This window comes from Lepidothrix coronata, unplaced genomic scaffold, assembly GCF_001604755.1.
Source record: "Lepidothrix coronata isolate B3197 unplaced genomic scaffold, Lepidothrix_coronata-1.0 Scaffold24, whole genome shotgun sequence".
NCBI lineage: Eukaryota > Metazoa > Chordata > Aves > Passeriformes > Pipridae > Lepidothrix > Lepidothrix coronata.
In genome coordinates, this window is record NW_016690204.1 from 1,293,876 (window position 1) to 1,314,830 (window position 20,955).

The following is a 20,955-nucleotide window of genomic DNA, read 5'->3' on the forward strand; positions in this document are numbered from 1 at the left end:
GGCAGGCCGAGGCGCAGGCAGAGACCCTCCTGCAGGGCTCAGCCCCGGGCAAAGCACTTCGCCTGCGCCCCAGAGCCGCAGAGCTGCCGGGCCTGGCCCGGGGCAGCGGCCGCAGCCGCCGCAGCCGCCGCCGCAGCCCGGTCGTGCGATCCAGAGCATCCCCCGCGCCCGGGATGGTGCCGGGCTCGGGGCTCCCCTCGGCGCACCCCGGGGAGGGTGGCACGGACGGGCAGCAATGCCCTTGTGAACCCCGCGCTGGCACCGGTGCTGCAGCTCTGCCCCCCTACAGCCTGGCGCAGCGCTGGTGCTGCGCTTTTTTTAAGCTTCCCTCTGTCTCTCGGCGGAGATTTGTGGCGTAAAATGCACAATATGTTCTATCTGCCCTGTGGGAGCCATAAAATATTCACCAGCAGCTCCCATTATAGTCACAGTGAATCACAGGGAGCGCTCGAGCCCTCGCTCCCCGACGTGCCCCCTCCCCCTGCAGCCCCGGTGCAGCCTCGGGGCCCCGGCCGTGCCAGTGCCAGGGCCTGAGGAGCAGCCAGTGCCCGCCCAAATCCCGCAGCAAGGACCCACATTCCCACCTCCATCCCTGAGAGACATCCCCGGGATCGGCGGAGTCGAGGGCTGGTGACTGCACTGATGGGATGGCAGCTTACAGAATGGTTTGAGTTGGAAGGGACCACCTTGTTCCACCCCCTGCCATAGGCAGGGACACCCCCCACTAACCAGGTTGCTCCAAGCCCCATCCAACCTGGCCTTGGACACTTCCAGGGATGGAGCATGGGCGGCATCTCTGGCTGCCTGTGCTGGGGCCTCACCACCCTTCACCTTCAGCTGCCTGAACACCCTTGTGGGTGCCCAGGGAGGAGCAGCACCAGCCCTGTGCATGAAGGAGACCAGGGTGGTGGCAGCAGCAGTGGAGTGGGCTCACATGTCTACAGCAACCTGTCCTGGCTGCCCTGTCCCACCACACACAGGCTGGTGTGTGAACATCCCCAGGGTGACTTGTGCTGTCACTTGGCTTTTTGCAGCCACAGCTCCCTGACTCTGCTGTCACACCTGTGTCTCACTGCTCTTCATATGGCTCAGTACCACAGCACTCCTCTGCTTCCACCTCCTCCCGTGTCCTGCTGTCCAGCATTCTATTGCATCCATCCTTCCCTTGACCCACTGCCCATCCCCACCTCCCCCTTCTGACCTCAGACTCAAGACTGATAGAGCCAAGGGATGACAAATTTCCCAATAAAATGACACCCTGCTCTGGAGCTGATATGTCAAACACAATTTTCTCTTTTGCCACACAATTATATGTAATTATAAAGCAGTTAATGCTGCCTCTGCCCTTGGGAATCGGGCCCAATTAGGGTTGGATTTCACCTCCACCCCTTCCATGGCCACACTGCAGCTCTCAGCCCGGTCCATGAGCCTGGTCCATGATGTCTCCTCAGAGGTCCTTACAGTGTCCCATTGTCCCAGTGTCCCAGGCAGCATCATTTCCATCCACTGCCATCCCTGCACCTGCTCCTGGAACTTGTGTCCCCTCCCAGCACCAGCCCACACGAGTGTCCCTGGCTGCACTGGGCACTGCCGTGCCAAGCTCCTGGCATAGCAGGATTTGCCCCTGGTGTGTTGGGTGGCACAGGGCTCACTGGGACATGGCTCCAGAGAGCCGTGGGCAAGGCAGGACACAGTCACCCACCTGGGCTGGTCATCATCACAAGGGCCACCACCAGGTCACCGGGCTGAGATGTCCCAGCACGTCCTGGGCTCTGAGCAGGCTCAGTGCGGGATGGGGGGACCGTGGTCACACACGGGGTCACCCCATGGTGGCCACACAACCCACCGGGATAGCCGGGAGGGAGCAGGGCCCAGGCAGCAGCTTCCCAGGGCAGCCGCGAGGGTTAAACCCGGCTCCTCTCCCTGAACAGACTGAGGGAGAGGAGGGAGCGTGGCAGTGCCCTCCCCGCCAAAATTAACTCTCCATCTGTTTCTCCCCGGCTGAGGCTGATGGCTTGTGACAGGGCCTCCTGAATGCAAAGATGTTTCGCCCGGAAAAATCTATTACAAGTTGCTGTAAGAAAGACTGAAATCCTCTCCTTCTGTCTCTCCCTACTGGTCTCAAGGTGCCCACCCGGGGCGAGCGCGGGCTGGCACACAGCCGGCCGCCTCCGCTCAGCCGGAAAGCTCTGCCCGCGCCAGCCGGGCTCGCCGCCGGACAAACGGCACGGGAGGGAGCCGGGTGCTGCCCTGGTGCTGGGGAGGAGGGAGAGCTGCTCCTTCAGCCCCAGCCCGGCCCCGGTGCCGCTGAGGCAGCGGCCACGGCACCATCGCAGCCCTCGGCCAGGCCGTGCTGCGGGTGGGGAAACTGAGGCAGGAGGCCGGGGAAGGGGAGCCCGGCCGGGCGGGCGGTGGGTGCCCTCTCCCGGCCGCAGCACAGCCCTGCTCGGCCCTGCGACAGGAAACCTGCCACTTGGTTTACCGAGAATTTCTGGAGTTTGCTTTATTTTCGTCCCTTCCCGTGTCTCCACACAGCCTTTCTCGGCCCACGCGCCCCGAAGTGCAGCTAAAAACCCCAAAATTCAAATTCCCACTTCTTTTTGGAGCTCAGCTCTCTCTCCAGCACACTGCCAGATGCTTCATGGAAATGCCTTCAAGACCTTTTGCTTTGACCCTAAAACCTCCCCCCTCATCCCCGTTGTCTGTTCCGCAACAAAACCAGGCAGCTTCAGTAAAAAACAAAACTTTATTTGGTCCATCAGAACCTGAGTTTGAAAACCACCCATGGATAATTCGTATCATACAGGGATTACTGATCTGATTTACAATTGATAAAATATCCTATGATTCTGAAGAGCTGGACAGTATTTACAGGGTTAAAAATATTCACAGCTCAGAAAAACAGAAAGAGAGAGGAGAAAAAAAAGTGAAGGACAAATCATCCCGAGGAGGAAGGAGTTGGAAAGAGAGAAAACAGATCGACAAACAAAAATACAGACAGAGCTTGGCTCAGCAGTCCCAGCTGGGGGGACCAGGAGGGTGCCAGGGCAGCCCACCCCCCTGCCCACCCCCTGGGGGACACAGAGGGACAGGCTGGGCAGGGCCCCACACACACCCCTGCCCAGCCCAGCTGCTGGTGCAGGGTTTGGGGTGCAGGGTTTGGGGTGCAGGGTGCCCCCCAGCACAGTCCCTGCCAGAAGAGGGTCCAGCATTGCCCACCACCTCCCTCAGCTGCAGGTCCACACAGCTTGGGAAGGAGAGGGTACACAGGGGGACCCCCAAAACACACACACACACACACACACACACACACACACACACACACACACACACACGTGCCAAGTCAGAGAGCCATGATGCCCTGAAAGCATGGGAACAGCTCCCACCAGGATCAGCCCCTGCCCCGGAGCACCCATGGGACCAGCAGCACCCCGAGGCCCTCACAACCTTCACCTTGTGCTCACTCGGCCTCTGCAGGAGGGGTCTCTCCACTTCCCCCCCAAAATCAACCCCCTCCCCCGCACACGGCAACACCAGGGGCCTGCTCCCCCCCCCCAGGTCTGTCCTGCTGCCCCTGCAGGGCAGTGCCCAGGGGGCTGAGCCCAGCTCGGGCCATGGCTTCTCTCCAGGCACTGCTTCCACCGGCCGCCTTTGCATAGTAACACTTGTGTGACAGTTGAGGGGGGTCCCCGCTGCCACAGCCCCCACGAGCATCACCCCATGGCCTTGCTTCCCATCCACAGTCACAGCAGAGGGGGCACCTCTGAGTTTCACCCCAATTACAGTGAAACCCCTCAGAGCAGCTTTCCAGAACAACCCTGTGCCCTTTCCCCCCCAGCCTGGCACCTGGGACAGGTGGGGTGGACAGGGAGTCTGGGCACCACAGTGGGTCCCTGCCATGGGCAGCACCATGGCAGGGTGACCCCGGCACACCCCGGTCCATCCTTGGTGCCACGTTGGTCCTGGGAGTGGACATGAGGGAACAAGACAGCGGGAGGGCCCGGGGACACACAGAGGGTCACACAGACGGACAGACATCAGAGGTATATTCTTCTTTTTGCAGCACCAGCGCCCTGGCGCCGCAGGAAGGGGCAGAGTCCTGAGCGTGGTGCCTGGGAAGGGCTTTGACAGCAACCTCCAGCCCCCCCTCTCCCACCGCCCCCCAGGGCGGGCAGAGGGCACCGGGCCCAGGTACGGGGCAGGGGGGATCCTGAGATGGCCCCGTGCCCCCAGCGCTCCTCGTGAAGTGCGTGGGGGCCGGCGGGGCCGGGCGGGGGCAGCGGGCGGGGCTGGTCCTGGCGCCCAGAGCTCACCCGGCCCTGTGGGGGGGCCAAAGTGCTGGGAGTGACCCCCCGGCTCTGCCCCTGGCTCAGCGCTGCCGGCTCGGGGGAGCACCCGGGCCAGGGGCTCGGGGACAGCGATGGGGGAGCCGGGCAGGGAGGGGGAGGCGCTTCGTCATAGGGGCCGGGGGCCGTGCAGCCCCGCGACCTCGGGCGTGAGCAGTGGGTTGTGGGTGCCCTTGGTCAGCATCCAGTCATTGAGGAAGGCCTGGGTGGCTTTGCGGTGTGCCAGGCGGTGCGTGATGGAGAACCCGGCATTACCCTCCAGCTGGGACAGGATCACCAGCACCTGCCTGTGGAGAAGGAGGGGCTCAGGGCAGTGGCCTCTGCCCTGGCAGTCCCACCCTCTGCCCCAGGAATCTCACTCCTGTCCTGGGAATCCCACCTCTGCCCTGGCAATCCCACCCCTGCCCCAGCAATCCCATCCCTGCCCCAGCAATCCCACCTCTGCCCCGGGAATCCCATCCCTGCCCTGGCAGTTCCACCTCTGCCCACACCTCCCTCCCAGGCTCTCCCCCACTGCCAGCCCCCTGCCAGCCCCCGGGGCAGCCCCCTGACCCGCCCCTGCCTACCCCGGACCTGTGCAGGGGGGGGACGCTGTCCTGTGTCTTGAGGCTGCCGCGCGTGGACACCACGTTGAAGCTGTCGGTGCAGTCACACTGCACGTGCAGGTAGGACTTGGGGTGCCGGTTCTCCACCACCACGATGAGCCCTGCCCAGCCATGTGTCAGGTAGTAGCAGGTCATCCCTTCACGGCCCTGGGGAGGACAGCAGGGGAAAGGGATGAAGCCTCCAGGCACTCCTGCCCCCGAATCGAAACCCCTGGACTGGCATCTTCCAGTCCAGCCAAGGGCTGCCCATCTGCTGGGCTGCCCCACGTTGCCCCAGGGGGCAAGGGGGGTGGGCACCCCTGAGGTGGCAACCAGAACTGGCACAACCGTGCCAGACTGAGGACACTGCAGAGAAGGGTCCAGGCTCCCACTGGCAGCATCACCCCACTCCCCACAGGGGCCCAGACCCCGCCCTGTGCCCCCCACCCACCTCATGGCGCTCGCCCTTGTTCTCGGTCAGCAGGATGATGGCATCTGCCAGCGTGGTGGGCTGTGCCTCCACCTGCTCCACCATCACCAGGCGGGAGCTGTAGATGGCCAGGATGTAGCTGGAATAATCAGTGGCTGGTCGGCTGCTGGTGGGACTGGAAGCTGTGGAGACACCCGGAGGAAGGGGCGATCAGGGAGATTGTCACCAAGCCCACAATCCCCGGGAGCAGGGTGCTGCTGGGCTGCTGCACGTGCAGGCAACCTCCACCTCCAGCAAGGTCCCCACAGTGAGGATCAAGGGCTTTGCCACCTCTGCCTCCCCCAGCTGCCCTCCAGCCCCTCACCCTGGGTGGCAGGGCCGGCCAGGGCAGTGCTCCAGTGGTTGAAGGCACAGCACACCACGGCGTACTCGCCCGGCTCCAGCATCACGTCGCAGTTGACGAACTTCTTGACGGCTCGTTTGCTGTGGGCCATGAGCCGGCCAAGGCTCAGCTTGTTCCCGCTGGTGAAGGTGGCCCGGAAAACCATGATGCACAGATCCAGCAGGTGACTGTCCACCGTGTCTGACCGCCTGCACCGGAGGGAAGGGTCATATGTCACCCAGGCCACAGTAGGTTGGCATGTCCAAGGGAAGAGCCATCATCCCACTGCCCCAAAAATCCAGCCCCAGCAACCAGCTCATGTTCAGGGCTTGGGTTCCAGCTAAAACATGAGCAGTTCTAAAGAGCTGGATGAAGTGCACAGTGATGGAAGCCCATCTCTGGGCTCTGTGAACCTGCAGGATGCCATGTGGCAAAAGGGTGATGTGTTTGGGATTACTCCAGGGCCCAGAGAATCATGGAATCATTAAGGTTGGAAAAGCCCTCTGAGACCATTGAGTCCAACCGTTCCCTTGGCACTGCCAAGGCCACCACTAACCCATGTCCCCAAGTGCCACATCCACATGGCTTTTAAACCCCTCCAGGGATGGGGACTCCACCACTGCCCTGGGCCACCTGTGTCAATGCCTGACCACCATTTCTGTGAAGAAATTTTCCCAATATCCATCTAAACCTCCCCTGGCACAACTCGAGGCTGTTTCCTCTTGTCCTGTCCCTTGTTCCCTGGGAGCAGAGCCCGACTCCCCCTGGCTCCCCACTCCTGTCAGGGAGTTGCAGAGAACGAAAAGGTCCCCCCAAGCCTCCTTTCTCCGGGCTGAGCCCCCCCAGCTCACCTGCTGCCCTCCTGGAAGAGGGCAAACTCCAGGGCTGCACGTTCCAACACTGTCAGCGACGTCACTGTCACCGGCCCGTTGGCCTTGTTGGGGAACATGCCCTGCACACGCACCTCATGCCAGTCTGAATGGAGTTTGCAGATATCCACGGAGTCAAAATACCTGTGGGAAGCTGGGCTCAGCCCTGGGGGAGTACATGGCTCTGTCCCCACACCCCCGGGGGTACACTGCTCTGTCCTCACGCCCCAGCATGCTGCAGGTCCCCCGCATCCCTTGGGAATTCCCGTTCCTGCCTGACCCAGTTGGCCCTGTGTCCCATTTTCTGTCCCTGCCCAGCTGCCCACCCCACAGCCTGTGCCTACTTGATGAAGTCGCTGTACTCCATCCAGAACACGCCCTCACTGCTGCCATGGGGCATCAGGTCGTGGCGCAGGGGTGCCGGCCAGTGCTGCCACTCGTCCGACCAGCTGCCGTTCCAGGAGAAGCGGCCCCAGGGATTCCGGAGCCGCAGTAACCTGGGAAAAGGGGGGAAACGGTGTTAGACACCCAGGAGGAATGGGAGACCCAGCCAGCCCCACGCAGAGGGCAGCCCACCACTTCTGCCCCTGCCTCCCAACCTAATTTGTCACCCACATTGTTGCCCCAGAAGTCCCTGTCCTGCTGCTCTCTCTGTCCTTCCCTGCCCAAAGGGGTCAGCCAGATGCTGTGGGGATGGGGTTCTGCAAGGAAGTGGCTGAAAATGGGGCTTCCTGGCTATAGGGGTAGCTCCTGTTTCTATCCCTGCTCCCTCCACAGGTGAGCAGGATGCTCTGACCACCTCACTGAGCTGAGCACTCCACTCAACCCTCTGTGTCTTGTGAGACCAGGTGAACCATTCTACACCTGGATGTGGAGCCAGCACCAGACAAGGACAGCTCATATGACAACAGAATCTTGTGACACCCTGGAATGGGACACTGAAGAGTCCCCAAGGTCTTGTCCAGCATGCCCTGAGTGCCCAGGGTTTGTGCTGGGGCTGTGGGCAGGGGCAGCTGTGCTCACCTGAAGCCCTGGACGTCCCTCACGTCCAGGATGGAGTAGGCGTGCCGGGGCCGCAGCCCCATGCTCTCGTAGGCCACGTCGTCCACCTTCATGTTGCCTCCGCCACAAGATGCGCCCATGAGGAACCTGCACAGGCACAGCAAACCCTCGGTGTCCTGCCGGGCCTGGAACAGGGGGAAGCTCATCCTCACCGCTCCAGGCACGGGACAGCTTCCCCCCAGGAAGCTCCTGGATGCTCCCTCTTTGCAACAACACAGTAAACTCCCCAGGCAGTGCCCAGCCCCACTGGCCAGAGCTCCCTCCAGCTGCCCCGTGCACACTGAGCCCGGGCTGTGCTGAGCGGCTCTGCACAGCGGAGCTTTGCCCAAACCTCACCACGTTTCTGCCAGGCCCCAGGGTATTGTCTGTCTCTGCTGCCTGGCAGAAAGCCACAGAGAAAGGCAGGTGGTCTATCTGGTCAGGGGTGAGGACAGACTGTTTGGGGCAGGAGGTCTGCACCAGTCAGGTTTTGGGGGGACACCACATGCTGGGAGTTACCCACCTCCCATTTAGTGCCATACCTCGGCCTTGAACCAACCCAACTGCCCTCCTGCCAGAGTGATGAGCAGGAGCTCTCTGCTTTGGCTCTGTTCCCTCTAGACTGGCTCTGGCCATGCCCAGGTGTGTCCAGCAAAGATGTGTAGGAAACACATGCAGGGTCACACACTTCACAACACAAAAACACTCAAAGCAAAGCAAGCAGGCTCGGTGCCATTTCCAGACTCCTGCAGGAGAGCAGTGCATGGGGATGTTCCCCAGGATCTTCATTTCATATGAGAATTACTCACAGGAGAGCTTCAAGGGGGAGCTCCACCAATGCTCCAGATGAGTGGTGGGCTCCACCCCAGGTAATGCAGTAGCCCCTCTCCTCTGAGCCCCTACAGACAAGAGCAGCCCCCCTCGCCCCCCTCTCCGAGTGTCCATGCTCCTGCCACAGCGCCCTCCTGCCTCTTCTTACCCAGCCTCCTTAGAACTCAGCATTTTGGCCCAGATGAGGTCAGTGTCAATGGGCTCCTCACGAGGGTTAGTGGAGCTGACCTGCAGCATCAGGCTCTCGCAGGGGGCCCCCGTGAGCGTGGCCAGGCCCTCGATGGCACGCCCGGCCTGGAGGGCGAAGTACGAACCGTGCAGCTTGGCCAGCGCCTTCTCGATGAGGGCGACCCACAGCTGCTTCCTCTGGGCCTGTGAGACAGGGAGGGACACATCACACCCCGGGCAGGACCTAGGAAAGCCCCTCTCACCCACCTCTGCCCTGCCAGCCCTCCCACTGCCACAGGAGACAGAGAGGCAGGAACAGCAAGGCCAAGCCACCAGGAGCTTGTCACCTTGGCCAACAGTGAGCCTGTTCACTCTCTGCTCGGTGTTTTGTTTGCACAGCTTAATTCCCCTTGGGAAAAAGTCCTGGAGTGCACATCCAAGAGGCCTGGATGCTGACAGAGCTGCAGCCAGGGGTGGCCAGCAGTCAGGCTGGCAGGGTGGGTGCTCACGGTGCAGGTCCTTCCATCTGCCTCAACCTGGATTTAAAACAGCTTAATAATGGAAGAGGACACCAAGGCTGCCAGAGCTGCAGGAGTGTTTGGACAATGCTCTCAGGCACATGGTGGGACTGCTGGGGTGTCCTGTGCAGGGCCAGGAGTTGGACTCATAATATTTGTGGGTCCCTTCCAACTCAGGAGATTCTATGATTGGAGCACATCTGGAACAGCTGGAACTCTGCTGCAAACCGAAACCAACACCCCTCTGTCAAAGGAGATGGCCCAGAGCACACATGGCTGTGAGACTGATTAGATTTCACCCATGGAACAGGCACTGCTTCAAGGACAAGCTCCAAAAACTTGGAGTGGCAAAGTCCTCTTCTCCAGCACAGGGAGTAATTATAAGCCCTAACTACAAGATGCAAGTTTTTTTCCCAGCAAATGGGGTTTGGTATCCGGTGCTTGGGGGGCAGCAGGGAAAATCACTGGGACATTGTGACTGTGTGTGACTCACAGGTGGCAGCCAAGAGCTGGCAGAGGAAAGGAGGGCAGTGAAGATTTCTTTCCAATGGATAAAGAGAGCTTATAAGTGCTTTTTGCTGGTTTTTGGGTCCCTCACTCAACAAAATCCATTTTGTTTATTTCTGCCTGAGCCGCAGCCAGGGAGCTCAGATAAGAGCTTGATTTTGTTTTATTTTTAAAACTGTTTTTCCTTTTTTAGCCCTCATGTCCAGCTCACACAGATGAACACTCAGCAGAAAAATCTTGACACGATTCAGATGCCCCTGGAAACAGAGGTAAGGCAAGCCCAGCCCACGTGAAAACCTTCAATCTTTAAAAAAACCCCAAAGCAAACTTGAAATTCATAAGAGAGGAAAGATGGATGGAAAACAAAAGAACCCAAGACAGGTAAATCTTATGGTCAAATAAAGAAATGCATCTGGATCCTCTCTGTCTGGGAGAGGCAGAATGTAGACACAGATTCCTTCTTCCCCTCTCCAAAGTTTCAGGGTCCTCTCCTGACACAATCTACACGTGACACAGTTTGGGGCTGCGTGTTAAAAACCAGAGGACTGGGATTTGCAGAACGAAATCCAACCCAACAGTCCCTGGCTCCTCCTGACAGTGGCACTTTGTTTTCCTTGGCAGATTTTGCCGCCTGAGTTTCAATAAAGACGTTCTCAGTCTCCTTCATGGACATGATCCCAGCAAGAGCCCCTGGGCCTGGCAGGCAGGGTGGGCACAGCGCGTGCTGACGTCCTGAAGGGGCTGAGGGAGCTCCGTTCACCCGAGCAGATCCCACCCCGGTGTGCCCAGAGCAACCGGCACTGGGTCGGAACAGGCTGCTCCATGTGCCATCCCCTCCCTCTCCAAGGTCCCTCCCTGGCAAAGCCAAGCTGCCAGACGTCCCCGCAGAGGAAAGAAACAGCTTTCCCTCAGCCCCTCGCAGTGCAAAACACAGGGTAAAATGTTTTCCTTTCCTGTGAAGAATAAGGACAGATTTCCCTGCAAGTGGAAGTGGCTGTGGTGGAGAGAGGAGTGAGGGAAAAGCAACTGTGAATGAAACTTCTCCACTGCAGTCTGGAAAATGCCAGAACAGGTTTAAATAGATGTGTGTTATGGCCTCAAATAGTCCAGCTATCTTGAGAGCACAGCAAAGAGCAGGGTCCTGAGCTGCAAATAGGGTGCAACCAGGCTCAGTACTGGGTCCTGCACTTAGGTCACGCCAATCCCACACAGCTCCAGGCTTGGGGCGGGGTGGCTGGAAACTGTCCAGCAGGAAAGAACCTGGGGGTGCTGGTCAGCAGTGGCTGAACATGAGCCCAGGTGTGCCCAGGTGGGCAAGAAGGCCAATGGCCCCTGGGCTGTACCAGCCATGGTGTGGCCACAGGACCATGGCAGTGACCATCCCTGTGCTGGCACTGCTGAGGCACCTCCAGCCCTGGGGGCAGTTCTGGGCCCCTCAGACAAGAGACATTGAGGGGCTGGAGCGTGTCCAGGGAAGAGAACAGAGCTGGGGAAGGGGCTGGAGCAGCAGGAGCAGCTGAGGGAGCTGGGGGGGCTCAGCCTGGAGAAAAGGAGGCTCGGGGGGACCTTCTGGCTCTGCAACTCCCTGACAGGAGGGGGGAGCCAGGTGGGGGTTGGTGCCCTCTCCCAGAAAACCAGCCATAGGACAAGGAGAAATGGCCTCAGGTTGTGCCAGGGGAGGCTTAGGTTGGATATTGGCAAAATCTCTTCACAGAAAGAGCGGTCAGGCCCTGGCACAGCTGCCCAGGGCAGTGGTGGAGTCACCATCCCTGGAAGTGTTCAAAAAACGAGTCAGAGTGGCACTTTGTGATATGGCTTAGTGGGCATGGGAGGATTTGATCAAAGGTTGGACCTGACCATCTTGGATGGTCCCACACAGTGCAGAGCAGGGGCCTCACACAAACCATGGCAGTGCCTCCATCCGTCCTCTCCTGGGAGAGCCTGGGATGAGCCTCCCACCCCCTCCCAGCACCCCGCTCCCCGCCGGTGCCACTGACCTGCGAGAAGAGCAGGTACCCACACTCGTCGCAGGGCAGCATGTCATCCACCAGCACCGTGGTCCAGGTGCCGTCCTTGCACAGTCGCACCTGGTAGGCGCCCTCGGAGCACAGAGTCCTGGTGATCATCACCCTCTCCACCAGCTCGGGCCGCTCGGCCAGCACGGCCAGGGCGCTCAGGAACCTGCCAGCGGGACGGGACGCGGGGCGGCCTCAGCGGGGCAGGGGCGGGCAGCGGGCACAGCCGCCCGGCCATGCAGCGCGCGGGAAGGGGTGAGGCAGAGCATGGGCTATGCGCCTGGGGGCATAAATGGGTTTGAGTAGGGCTGGGGGGGCCGAGCTGGAGCTGGAAGAAGGGGGGGGAAGGAGGAAGGGGCAGGGGGTGTCAGCCTGGCTCGCTCCCCCTTACCAGCAGTTTCCCAGCAGGCCCTGCAGGATGTCCGAGGGCCGGGGTGTCCGGAACACCGACCACTTCACTGACCGGTCCTTGAAGATGCTGCAGTTGATTTCGTGGGGCCGCAGCCACTGCTTGACCCGCTGCTGCACACTGTCACCTTCCGGGAACCCCACGGACTTGGGCCCAGGGGGGAAACTGTCATCTACAAAATTCACTTTGTTCTGTGGGAGCAAAAGGCAAGGAGAGCATCAGCTGGGGCCTCTTGGGACTGGCTGGGCACAGGGAGCTCCCCAGTGCCCCCTCAAGAGTGAGAGCAGAACTCCCAGCCCTCCCACCCGGCCCGGACAGACCCTTCCCAGCACTGCAGGGCAGCAGGGCCGGGAGAGGTGTCTGCAGAGCTGGGAGAGGTGTCTGCTGGCAGCAGCAGGGATGGTTTTTGTGCTTCAGGTCCAGTGTTCAGCCCTGCCAGGGCCAGCTCACCTCTCCAGCCCCAAGCTCCAGAACGGGACTCCAATCTGCCTTTTCCTGTTTCACAGGAGCCTCCCTGGGCAGGGATTGTCTCACACCTTGTGCTGGTGCTAAAAGCTGGACCGTGGGGGGCCTTGGCTGCCTCTAGAAGTGGCAAAGCCTGCAAACAGCAACCCTGCGAGGAGCCACCTGGCAAAGCAAACACTCCTCAAGCCGAGCCCTGTCCCTGCTCTGGAGGGGACACGCTGGGCTTGGCAGTCCCGTGCCAACCCCCAGGCACAACCATGGGGGACGTGAGGGGCAGCTTTCACAACTGGATTCAGCCAGACAAGCAATTCCAGAGGGAGGGTATTCCAGGTCGGAGTCCTCCTGCAATAGCTGCTGTGCAATAAATAAATAGGATGGATGGAAGGGCAGGTGATCCCGGAGGCATCACCCACATGGATGGTAACACACAACACCAACTGGAGAAGGGCAGCTTTTTCAGACAGTCTAACAAGGGGTGAAATAAGAACAGGTGTTTCTTTGTTATTGTTAATTAAATTAAATTAAATTCTTTCAGCAAAAGCTGGCTCTCATTTAAATTAGCTTTATGCACACCAAACTAGTAGTTGTCCTCCTCTTTTGTGGCAATGCTACGTGAATGCTTCCTTTGTGGGCCTCAATTAGCACCTCCAGCTTCTCTCTTGCAGAGGGGTGTTTTTCAGCTCATAGCTGTCATGTCCCAGGGTGTGCTGCTCTCTCAGGGGAACATCTGCTCCCTGCAGCTGACGAGAAGCCACCTCTGCCAGCAGCCTCATCTCATCACATCCTGGCCTCACATGGCCCTCTGGGCTCCTACACAGCCCTCTGGGCTGCTCAGGAACCTGCTGTGCAGGGCCACAGGGACACAAGGGAGGGGATTCTCCCCTCTACTCTGCCCTCCTGAGACCCCACCTAATACTGTGTCCAGCTCTTCAGGACTCAGCACAAGAAAGATGTGGAGCTTTTAGAGCAGGTCCAGAGGAGACTACGAAGATGCTCCAAGGGCTGGAGCCCCTCTGCTCTGGAGACAGGCTGGCAGAGCTGGGGGTGCTCACCTGGAGAAGAGAAGGCTCCAGGGAGACCTCAGAGCCCCTTACAGTACTTGAAGGGTGCTTATAAATAAGAGGGCAGGTAGTGATAAGACAAGGGAGAACAGTTTTAAACTAAAAGAGGAGAGATTTAGGTTAGCTGTTAGGAGAAGATTCTTCCCTGTGATGGTGGTGAGGCCCTGGCACAGGTTGCCCAGAGAAGCTGTGGCTGCCCCATCCCTGGAAGTGTCCAAGGCCAGGTTGGACAGGGCTTGGAGCAACCTGGGCTAGTGGAAGGTGTCCCTGCCCATGGCAAGGGGTGGAACGAGATGGTCTTTAAGGTCCCTTCCAACCCAAACCATTCTGTGATTCTGGTGGAAGAGGTCAGCTCTGCTCTCTCCCAAGACTGAAGAGAAAGGGTAAAGCTAATAAGGGGACCACACACTGAGAAGAGCTGGAACAGGCACCTCTGGAATAACAGAGGAGGGAAAGCCCACTGCAGGAGCTCAACCAGAAATCCTGACAGGGAGCAGCATGGGCTGCTCCACATGACATGGGGCAGGGGGACAACAGGCAGAGGAGAACTTGGCCAGCCTGACACTCCTCTGGGGAAAGGATGAACAGCCTGGGAACTACTGGGACAGAAGGAAGCTTGGAAGCTGCCTCACACACTGGCCTCTACAGAAACATTGGTGGGAGGCTGCAGGGACACTGGGAGCAGAGCAGGCATGAGGGTGGGAGCAGCACTGTCCCCCCACTGCTGCCAGGCCTCCCTTGGACTGCAGAGACTCCTCTAAACAGTGTCAGAGTACAGCAGAGATTCAGTTTGAGGGGGATTTTTGGGGGATAGCCCACGCTGATCTAACAGCACAAGGGGCTCAGCCAAGGCTCTGACCCAGCAGGATGGGGCAAGGCAGGCTCCCCTTCCTGGCAGTGCCAAGCTGCTAATTCAGCCTAGCCATCATCATGATTCATCCTTCAGGCCTGATTCCTGAAGTAACAGATGTTCCCTGCCTACAAAAGAGGTTATTCACTTGCTTAAAAGAAGGGGATAAGCAGAATCTGGGTCTCTCTGCTATAAAGACACCCACGCCTGTTAGCATGGACATGTAGCAATTTTAAAAGCCCAGAACCCCAAAACAGGATCATTGTCAGAGCTTCCCCCCCAAGCCAAATATCTCTTGTCCCTGGACTGTGCAGTGGAGACACAGTCATGGACATGCTTCTCAGACCAGGCAGACAAATCCTTGTCTGCACGTCAAAATGGGACTGCAACTCCCTTTCCATCTGGTCCAGAAGAGCTGGAGGCTTCCCCCAGAAGGAGGCCAGAGAAAGCAGCATTCACAGGAGCATCTAATGCCACTCAGGGAAAAAATGGGGCCATCAGAACTGTGTTTGAGGCTGAAACACAACTGATTGAGCCAGACATTTCACAGTGGGAGGGGAGGTACTGGCACTGAGACCCTCGACTGGAGCCAGGCTACAGCCAAACCTCAGCTGGCCTGCCCAGAACACGGGGGAGCCACTTGTGCTGCACCTGTGCATTCACAACACCCAAACCAAGAGCGCCAAGGCCCAGCTCGTGGCTCTTAAACACCTGCAGTTGCTGGCAGTGGTACCAGTTCCTCTGCCTGCACCCCTGCCTGTGCCCTGAGTTCCTGCCTGCTGCACCCCAGACTTCTTGCATCCACAGGTCACAGCTGCTGCCCACAGACAGTGGTGCCACCAGCAAACCTGGGCACACTCTTCCCCAGCCTTCTCCACTCTTGGAACTGTATGACCACATCAGGGTGTCCCCTTCATCCCAGATGTTCTCTCTCACTGATTTAAAATATCGCGAGGTTTCAGAGTTAACAGGTTTAGCACTAGGTTTTAGACTTCCTCATCCTTGGACCAGGAATGGACTGTATGGGTTGTCTTCACTCCAGAAATTATTCTGCACCAACATAAAATACGACATTTCAGTGTTAACAACCAGCACCCAGCTGTTACAGGTGAATATCTCCTCTGGAACCCCAGACACAGAGGGTCCCTGTGCCAGGCAATGCTCCAGACCCACCAGGGAGGCACAAAGGGGTCCCCCCACCAAGTGAAAGCAGGAGCAAGGCTCGCTCAGCCAGGACTCACCTCCCGGCAGAAGGTCACGATGTTTTCCCACAGGGCTTTGGCCTCCCCCTCGTCCGTCTGCCGCCTCTTCTCCACGTGCATGCTCTCCCTCCTCTTGAGGGGCTTGAGGCCCTTGCGCTGGGTGATGTACTGCTGGGGGGTGTGGCAGGCCCCGCAGTGCTTGGCCTTGCCCTCATTGAGCAGGGTGCAGGCGGGACAGGCCCACTGGCCCGGCCTGTCCTGCCCGCCGGGCAGCGGGGACGGGAAGAGCCGGGCGACCTTGCGGGCGGACGGGGCCTTGGAGCCGCAGGAACAGCCACCCCTGTCGCTGCAGTCGGGGCAGCGCGGGGCCGGCTCTCCCGCCGGGCCGTGCTCCTGGAAGCCGTGCAGCTTGGAGGAGCCACACACCTTGCACTTCTGCGCCTGGGTGGGGTTCTTGAGGGTGCACTTGGAGCAGGACCAGGTGGTGAAGTCGGGGCTGGAGGGGCTGCACGGGGTGAACCTCACCGAGTCGCCCACCACGTTGATGGTGTCGCTGCCCTTCTGGGTGCTGCAAACCTCGCACTTGCCAGCCCCGGCCGAGTTGAGCAGGGAGCAGGAGCTGCACTTCCAGTGGGATGGGCTGACCTCCATCTCCTCCTCCAGCACGCTCAGCCGCTTGTTGGACAGCAGCTCTGGGAAGCGGGCGGCGGGGGCGGCCCTGGCCTGGCTCTGGGGAGAGCCCTTCTGCCCCGCGGCGCTCGGGGCCGCAGGCTGGAGGGCTTCGGGGCCTGGTATCTGCAGCTGGGGGGGCACCTCCCGCCGGCTTCGGGGCACAGGGTTGTTCTGCAGCCCTGGGGAGAAAGGGCTGAAGGGTGGTATCTTCTGGGCCTCTTGTTCCATAGCCACGGGGCCCTGGGTGGCCGCGGCATCACCATCGGAGATCTCTGCAGAGACTGAAGGCTGTGGGGTGGAGGGGACCACGTGGAACCCGGCCGGGGTGATGACTTCAGGGACGACCAGCGCCTCTGGGGGGATCTTGGGCAGGGAGAGCTTGCGTGGGCCCCCACAGGCGGAGCAGGAGTTGGCCACGGGCGTGTTGTGCAGGGTGCAGCGCTGGCAGGCCCAGCCGCTCTCCAGCTCTGCTTCATCGGGGCTCTTCCCCTCCGAGTCCTCACTGCTGCTTTCTGCCTTGGCAGCCTCCTCCTTGGACGTGCCCTTGGGCTCCACGAGCACGGCGGGCTTGGGCAAGATGCCGTTGATGACGGGCAAGGAGGAGCCACTGGGCCCTGGCTCGGGGGTGAAGCCACACACCTCACAGGTCTCCTTGCCCAGAAAGTTCCTGAAGGTGCAGCGGGCACAGGCCCATTTCTGTTCCTCCACGCTGAGCCGCAGGATGTGGTTGAGGTCGGGTTTCTGACGAGGGGCTTCGCAGATGGAGCACTGCCGCTGGCCCACGGGGTTCAGGAAGGTGCAGCGGGTGCAGGACCACTCACGGACAGCAGCCATGGAGCCGGGAGAGTGGGAGTGGCTGCAAGGAAGAAGATGACAGTGTGAGGCCAAGGCCATGGGCATAGTCAGGACCTTGCTTCCAGGAAGAGAACAACCAGCAGTCCAGTCACTGTTCTCCAGGCACCTGTTCCTCTGGCACTGACAAATTCTCCAAGTGCATGGCAGCTTTCACCCAAAACACTTGAGGGAGGGCACTCAAGCAGCCCACTGATCCTGCTCTCATGGTGGGGGTGTGCCCCAGTGAGCACACACACCATCTCTGTACTCAGCCTCAGCAACTCTGTGTGTCTGCAGATCATCTGTAACTCTCTGGAGTTAGAGTGACACCCTGCTTTGCCTTTTTGCTGTTCCCAGCATCAATTCTTTCCTCCATCTCTACTCCAGCCCCTCTGTCTCACTTTCTGTTCCTATCTCCCCCCTGTCCTTTCAGCTCCCCACCACAGGCATATCACTCATCCACACTGGAGTAACCATGTTATCCCACACCAGACACCACCAAGCCAAGAAAGGCAGGTTGTGGTGTACAGAGGTGCTTCTACCTGGCTACAGGTTTCAGGGCCAGGAGCCTGGCCAGCCAGCCCAGGAGCAGCAGCTGAAGCTGGTCGTGGTGCACCGGTGCCAGGACAGCTCATCAGCAGCTTCCCAGCTCAGCAAGGAGGGGTACCATGTCCCAGCTCCAGCTGCCTCCCCACTTACCTGGGAAGCACAGAGGCCACAGAGCCCTGCAGTTAACACCAGCCCTCAGTTTAAACCTCCAGTGCTGCCTGGGAATGCCGGAAGCCCTGTTGGGAGAACAGGTCCAACGTGCGCCCGAGCCACCTCTTCCCAGGGCAGGAAGTCACAGTTTTGTTTTCTGGGCAGGTTCAATTTTCAGAAAGTGAAGCACAGCAGCAGCACCAGCTCCAGGGGCCACAGCAACCTCTGGGTTGCAGGGAGCAGCCCTCCCAGTGCTGCCACATGTGCACACACTCTGAGAACCACAGAAGGAATCCCAGCCCTGCATGGTGCCCTTTGTCCCTTGCTCGGGGTTGATTTCCTGGAGCTTGGAGCAAAGGCGGGGCTGAAGCAGAGCTTTCTGCTTCCTCCTCCTCCACACAAGGAACAGCTCTCCCTCAGGTAAAAGTGCAGCATGAGCCCAGAGCCCTTCCTCCGTGCACTCCTGCTCCCAGACAATGTGGTTGAACCCAACCTCAAACCCAACCTCCAGGCCAGCTGTGCTTCTCTCCAGCAGAGCAGGTCCCCTTCCAACCCCTTCCACCCTGCTCTGCTTGCCTGAGGTCATGGACAGGGCCAAGTCTGCAGGAGAAGCCACCAAGTCCACCCCATGCCCTCAGCTCTTCCTGGGAACAGCAAATTCAGGCCTTCACAGACCAAGGAAATACCAGCCATGGGAGCTGCACCTCATGGGCTCACCATGGGCTTCCTCTCCAGCATCCCTTCAACAATCCAGTTCAATCACCATGCTGGCTGGAACAAAGAAGGGAAGGAGAACATTTAATGCCACAGAGGGCAGGTGCAGAAAGCTCCAAGATGCCCATGGAAGGACCTGGGTCCTGGCTGGTCTCCAGAGTCCCCAGTAGCAGCACCTGCACATCCAGCTTCCCAAGGCACTGAGCAGACTGCAATGCAGCAGCAGGGTCTGGAGGGGACAGAGGATGCAGCCAGAACCCCCATGGGGAAGAGGATGGTGACTCTCCCTTTGGCTGCTAGACGAGAAACTCTCCTGGGAACACTCCAGCAGCAGCAGCAATCCAACCACATTTTCAGACCACACTCTACAGCCACTGGAAGAGCAGCTCTGCCTCACAGAGATCAGATATAACCTTCATCTCCCTTCTTAAATCAAACACTTCTCTAAATAAAGCCTGAAATCAAGAAATCCATTTTATTGCGAGAGAGCTTGAAAATTCATTCTGGTTCATATACCGTGCCTGCAGCATTTGAACTTTGCAAGGTATTTATTTACTGGAGTTATTCCCAGCTAAGAGAAATACAAACATTGATTTTTCTGCCTCAAGTCCTACAGCTGAGAGCCACTGCACATAGCTCTCCTGTGTGGCAGCACCATGCCCACAAGGACTGAAAGGGAGATCATTCCTCAAGCAGAGAAGGAGAAGGAGCTCCGTGCCCGGCTCCGGCAGCAAACGGGGCCATGAAGGGCACTGTGATCCTGTCACATCCATTTGTCTTACTGGGTGAGGTCCATCAAACCACAGGCATCAGCAAAAGGCAAGTGAAGCCTGTCAGCAATCTGTGCCATCCATGGCCATCCTCCTGCAGCATTCCATGCTGTTCCCCACCATACACTGTGCTGCCTCCAAAAAACCCACCTCTAACTGCAGATGCCACAGTGCTTCCAGAGGGTCTGGACATGCAGCCACCAACCCTCCTGCTGCACACATCCCTTTCACACACTGGTCCTACCCAGCAGGCAAAGGCTCCTGGCAGTGCCACCACAGGACCATGGAAAGAATCACTTTATCCCTTCCCATAGAGAAGGGAAAAACCAGGATAACCTAAAAGGCAGAAGTACCACACGAGGGGACAGTGGGATGAGCTGCATCACCAGACTTGTTTGATGTGGTGTCAGGGATGAGCTGCAGGCTCAGGAAAAGCAGCATCATTTCACTTGGCCAGGCAGGAGACTCAGGCTCAGCAGCAGGAAGAGAGGCAGGAGCCAGGACACTGCAGTGCTCTCCTCTAAGCTGTGACACTCCTGGGCTACACTGTCCCCCTCCTGGTCCCTCCTCTCCCCCCATGCCACAGGAGTCGGCTCCTAACACTGCCCAACTGCTGCCTAGATTTCCACCTACTTGACTTTCTCAGGAAAACAAGCCTTCCAGAAAGGCCATCAGCTCTTCCCTCCAAGGTCCTGCAGTGGCCAGGCCACCAGTGTGACAAGCTTTGGCAGGAGACTTCCCTGCCTGCTGTTGCACCATATCATGTTGCCCAGCAGCCACAGTTTTCCCTGAAAACTAGCAGGAAATGCACGGAATTGGGAGAGGACATGGGACACGAATCTTCAGCTGTCCCCCACAAGATACCAGTCCCCTAGACTTGGTGACCAGCCCACAGCCTGCTGCCCCCAGACTCCTGCTAGGGCTCATGGACAGTTCCAGTCCCTGCCTGGAACACCAGGCTTAAGTTAAAGGTCCAAAGATCCCAGAGGGACCAGGTTGGAACCTGTCTTTCCACGGTCCAACTCATATCACCACATGGTGGATCGTGGCAGCAGCCTCTGCCCCACAGCAACACCTTCCTCACAAACTCAGCCAGCAGGAGAAACCCAACCACAGCCTGTCCATGCTCCGTACTTCTCCCTAAAAAGCCTGGTTGGCTCCTTTCCCGGCAGGCAAGTGAGGAAACAGGGTTGTGTGCAGCACCTATTCCCCAGGCCCATCTGCTGTGTGCTAACACACACTTGCTCTCCAGCCCCAGCAAACACAACTGAGATAAACAGCGCCTGCCACCTTCCCGGTGCCTGTGGGAGAGGAGCTCCTCCAAAACCAGCCCTGCAGTCACCCACCCACGGGAGGGCTTTTCTGGGGGACACTTCACTGGGAGCACGATGACACGAGGTCTCCACAGCCTGGCAGCAGGGAGCTGCTGGAGGCTCTTCTGGGGTGCACACAGCAAGGAAAGGGCAACAGTGGTACAACCCCACACCTCCAGCAGCACGGATGGGGCTGGATCCACACCTCCAGCAGCACGGATGGGGCTGGATCCACACCTCCAGCAGCACGGATGGGGCTGGATCCACACCTCCAG

At 59.2% G+C, this 20,955-nt stretch overlaps 1 protein-coding gene across 10 annotated transcripts in view; it reads right to left on the reverse strand.

The window, feature by feature from the left end:
- Window positions 1-2,727: 2,727 nt before the first annotated feature.
- The window catches only part of CAPN15 (calpain 15), a 59,579-nt gene continuing 41,351 nt past the window's right edge, over window positions 2,728-20,955 (reverse strand). For 9 of the 10 annotated variants that reach the window (XM_017808701.1, XM_017808694.1, XM_017808699.1 and 6 more), the window contains 11 exons: window positions 15,718-17,206; window positions 12,083-12,291; window positions 11,674-11,857; window positions 8,632-8,855; window positions 7,635-7,760; window positions 6,956-7,108; window positions 6,594-6,755; window positions 5,725-5,951; window positions 5,382-5,542; window positions 4,920-5,098; window positions 2,728-4,633 (listed from right to left, as the gene is read on the reverse strand). In XM_017808701.1, the coding sequence (XP_017664190.1) occupies window positions 4,456-4,633; window positions 4,920-5,098; window positions 5,382-5,542; window positions 5,725-5,951; window positions 6,594-6,755; window positions 6,956-7,108; window positions 7,635-7,760; window positions 8,632-8,855; window positions 11,674-11,857; window positions 12,083-12,291; window positions 15,718-17,184 (3,270 nt within the window). In that variant the 5' untranslated portion in view covers window positions 17,185-17,206 and the 3' untranslated portion in view covers window positions 2,728-4,455. Of the gene's footprint in view, window positions 4,634-4,912; window positions 5,099-5,381; window positions 5,543-5,724; window positions 5,952-6,593; window positions 6,756-6,955; window positions 7,109-7,634; window positions 7,761-8,631; window positions 8,856-11,673; window positions 11,858-12,082; window positions 12,292-15,717; window positions 17,207-20,955 lie in introns of all 10 variants that reach the window. The other variant, XM_017808700.1, reaches the window with a different exon arrangement.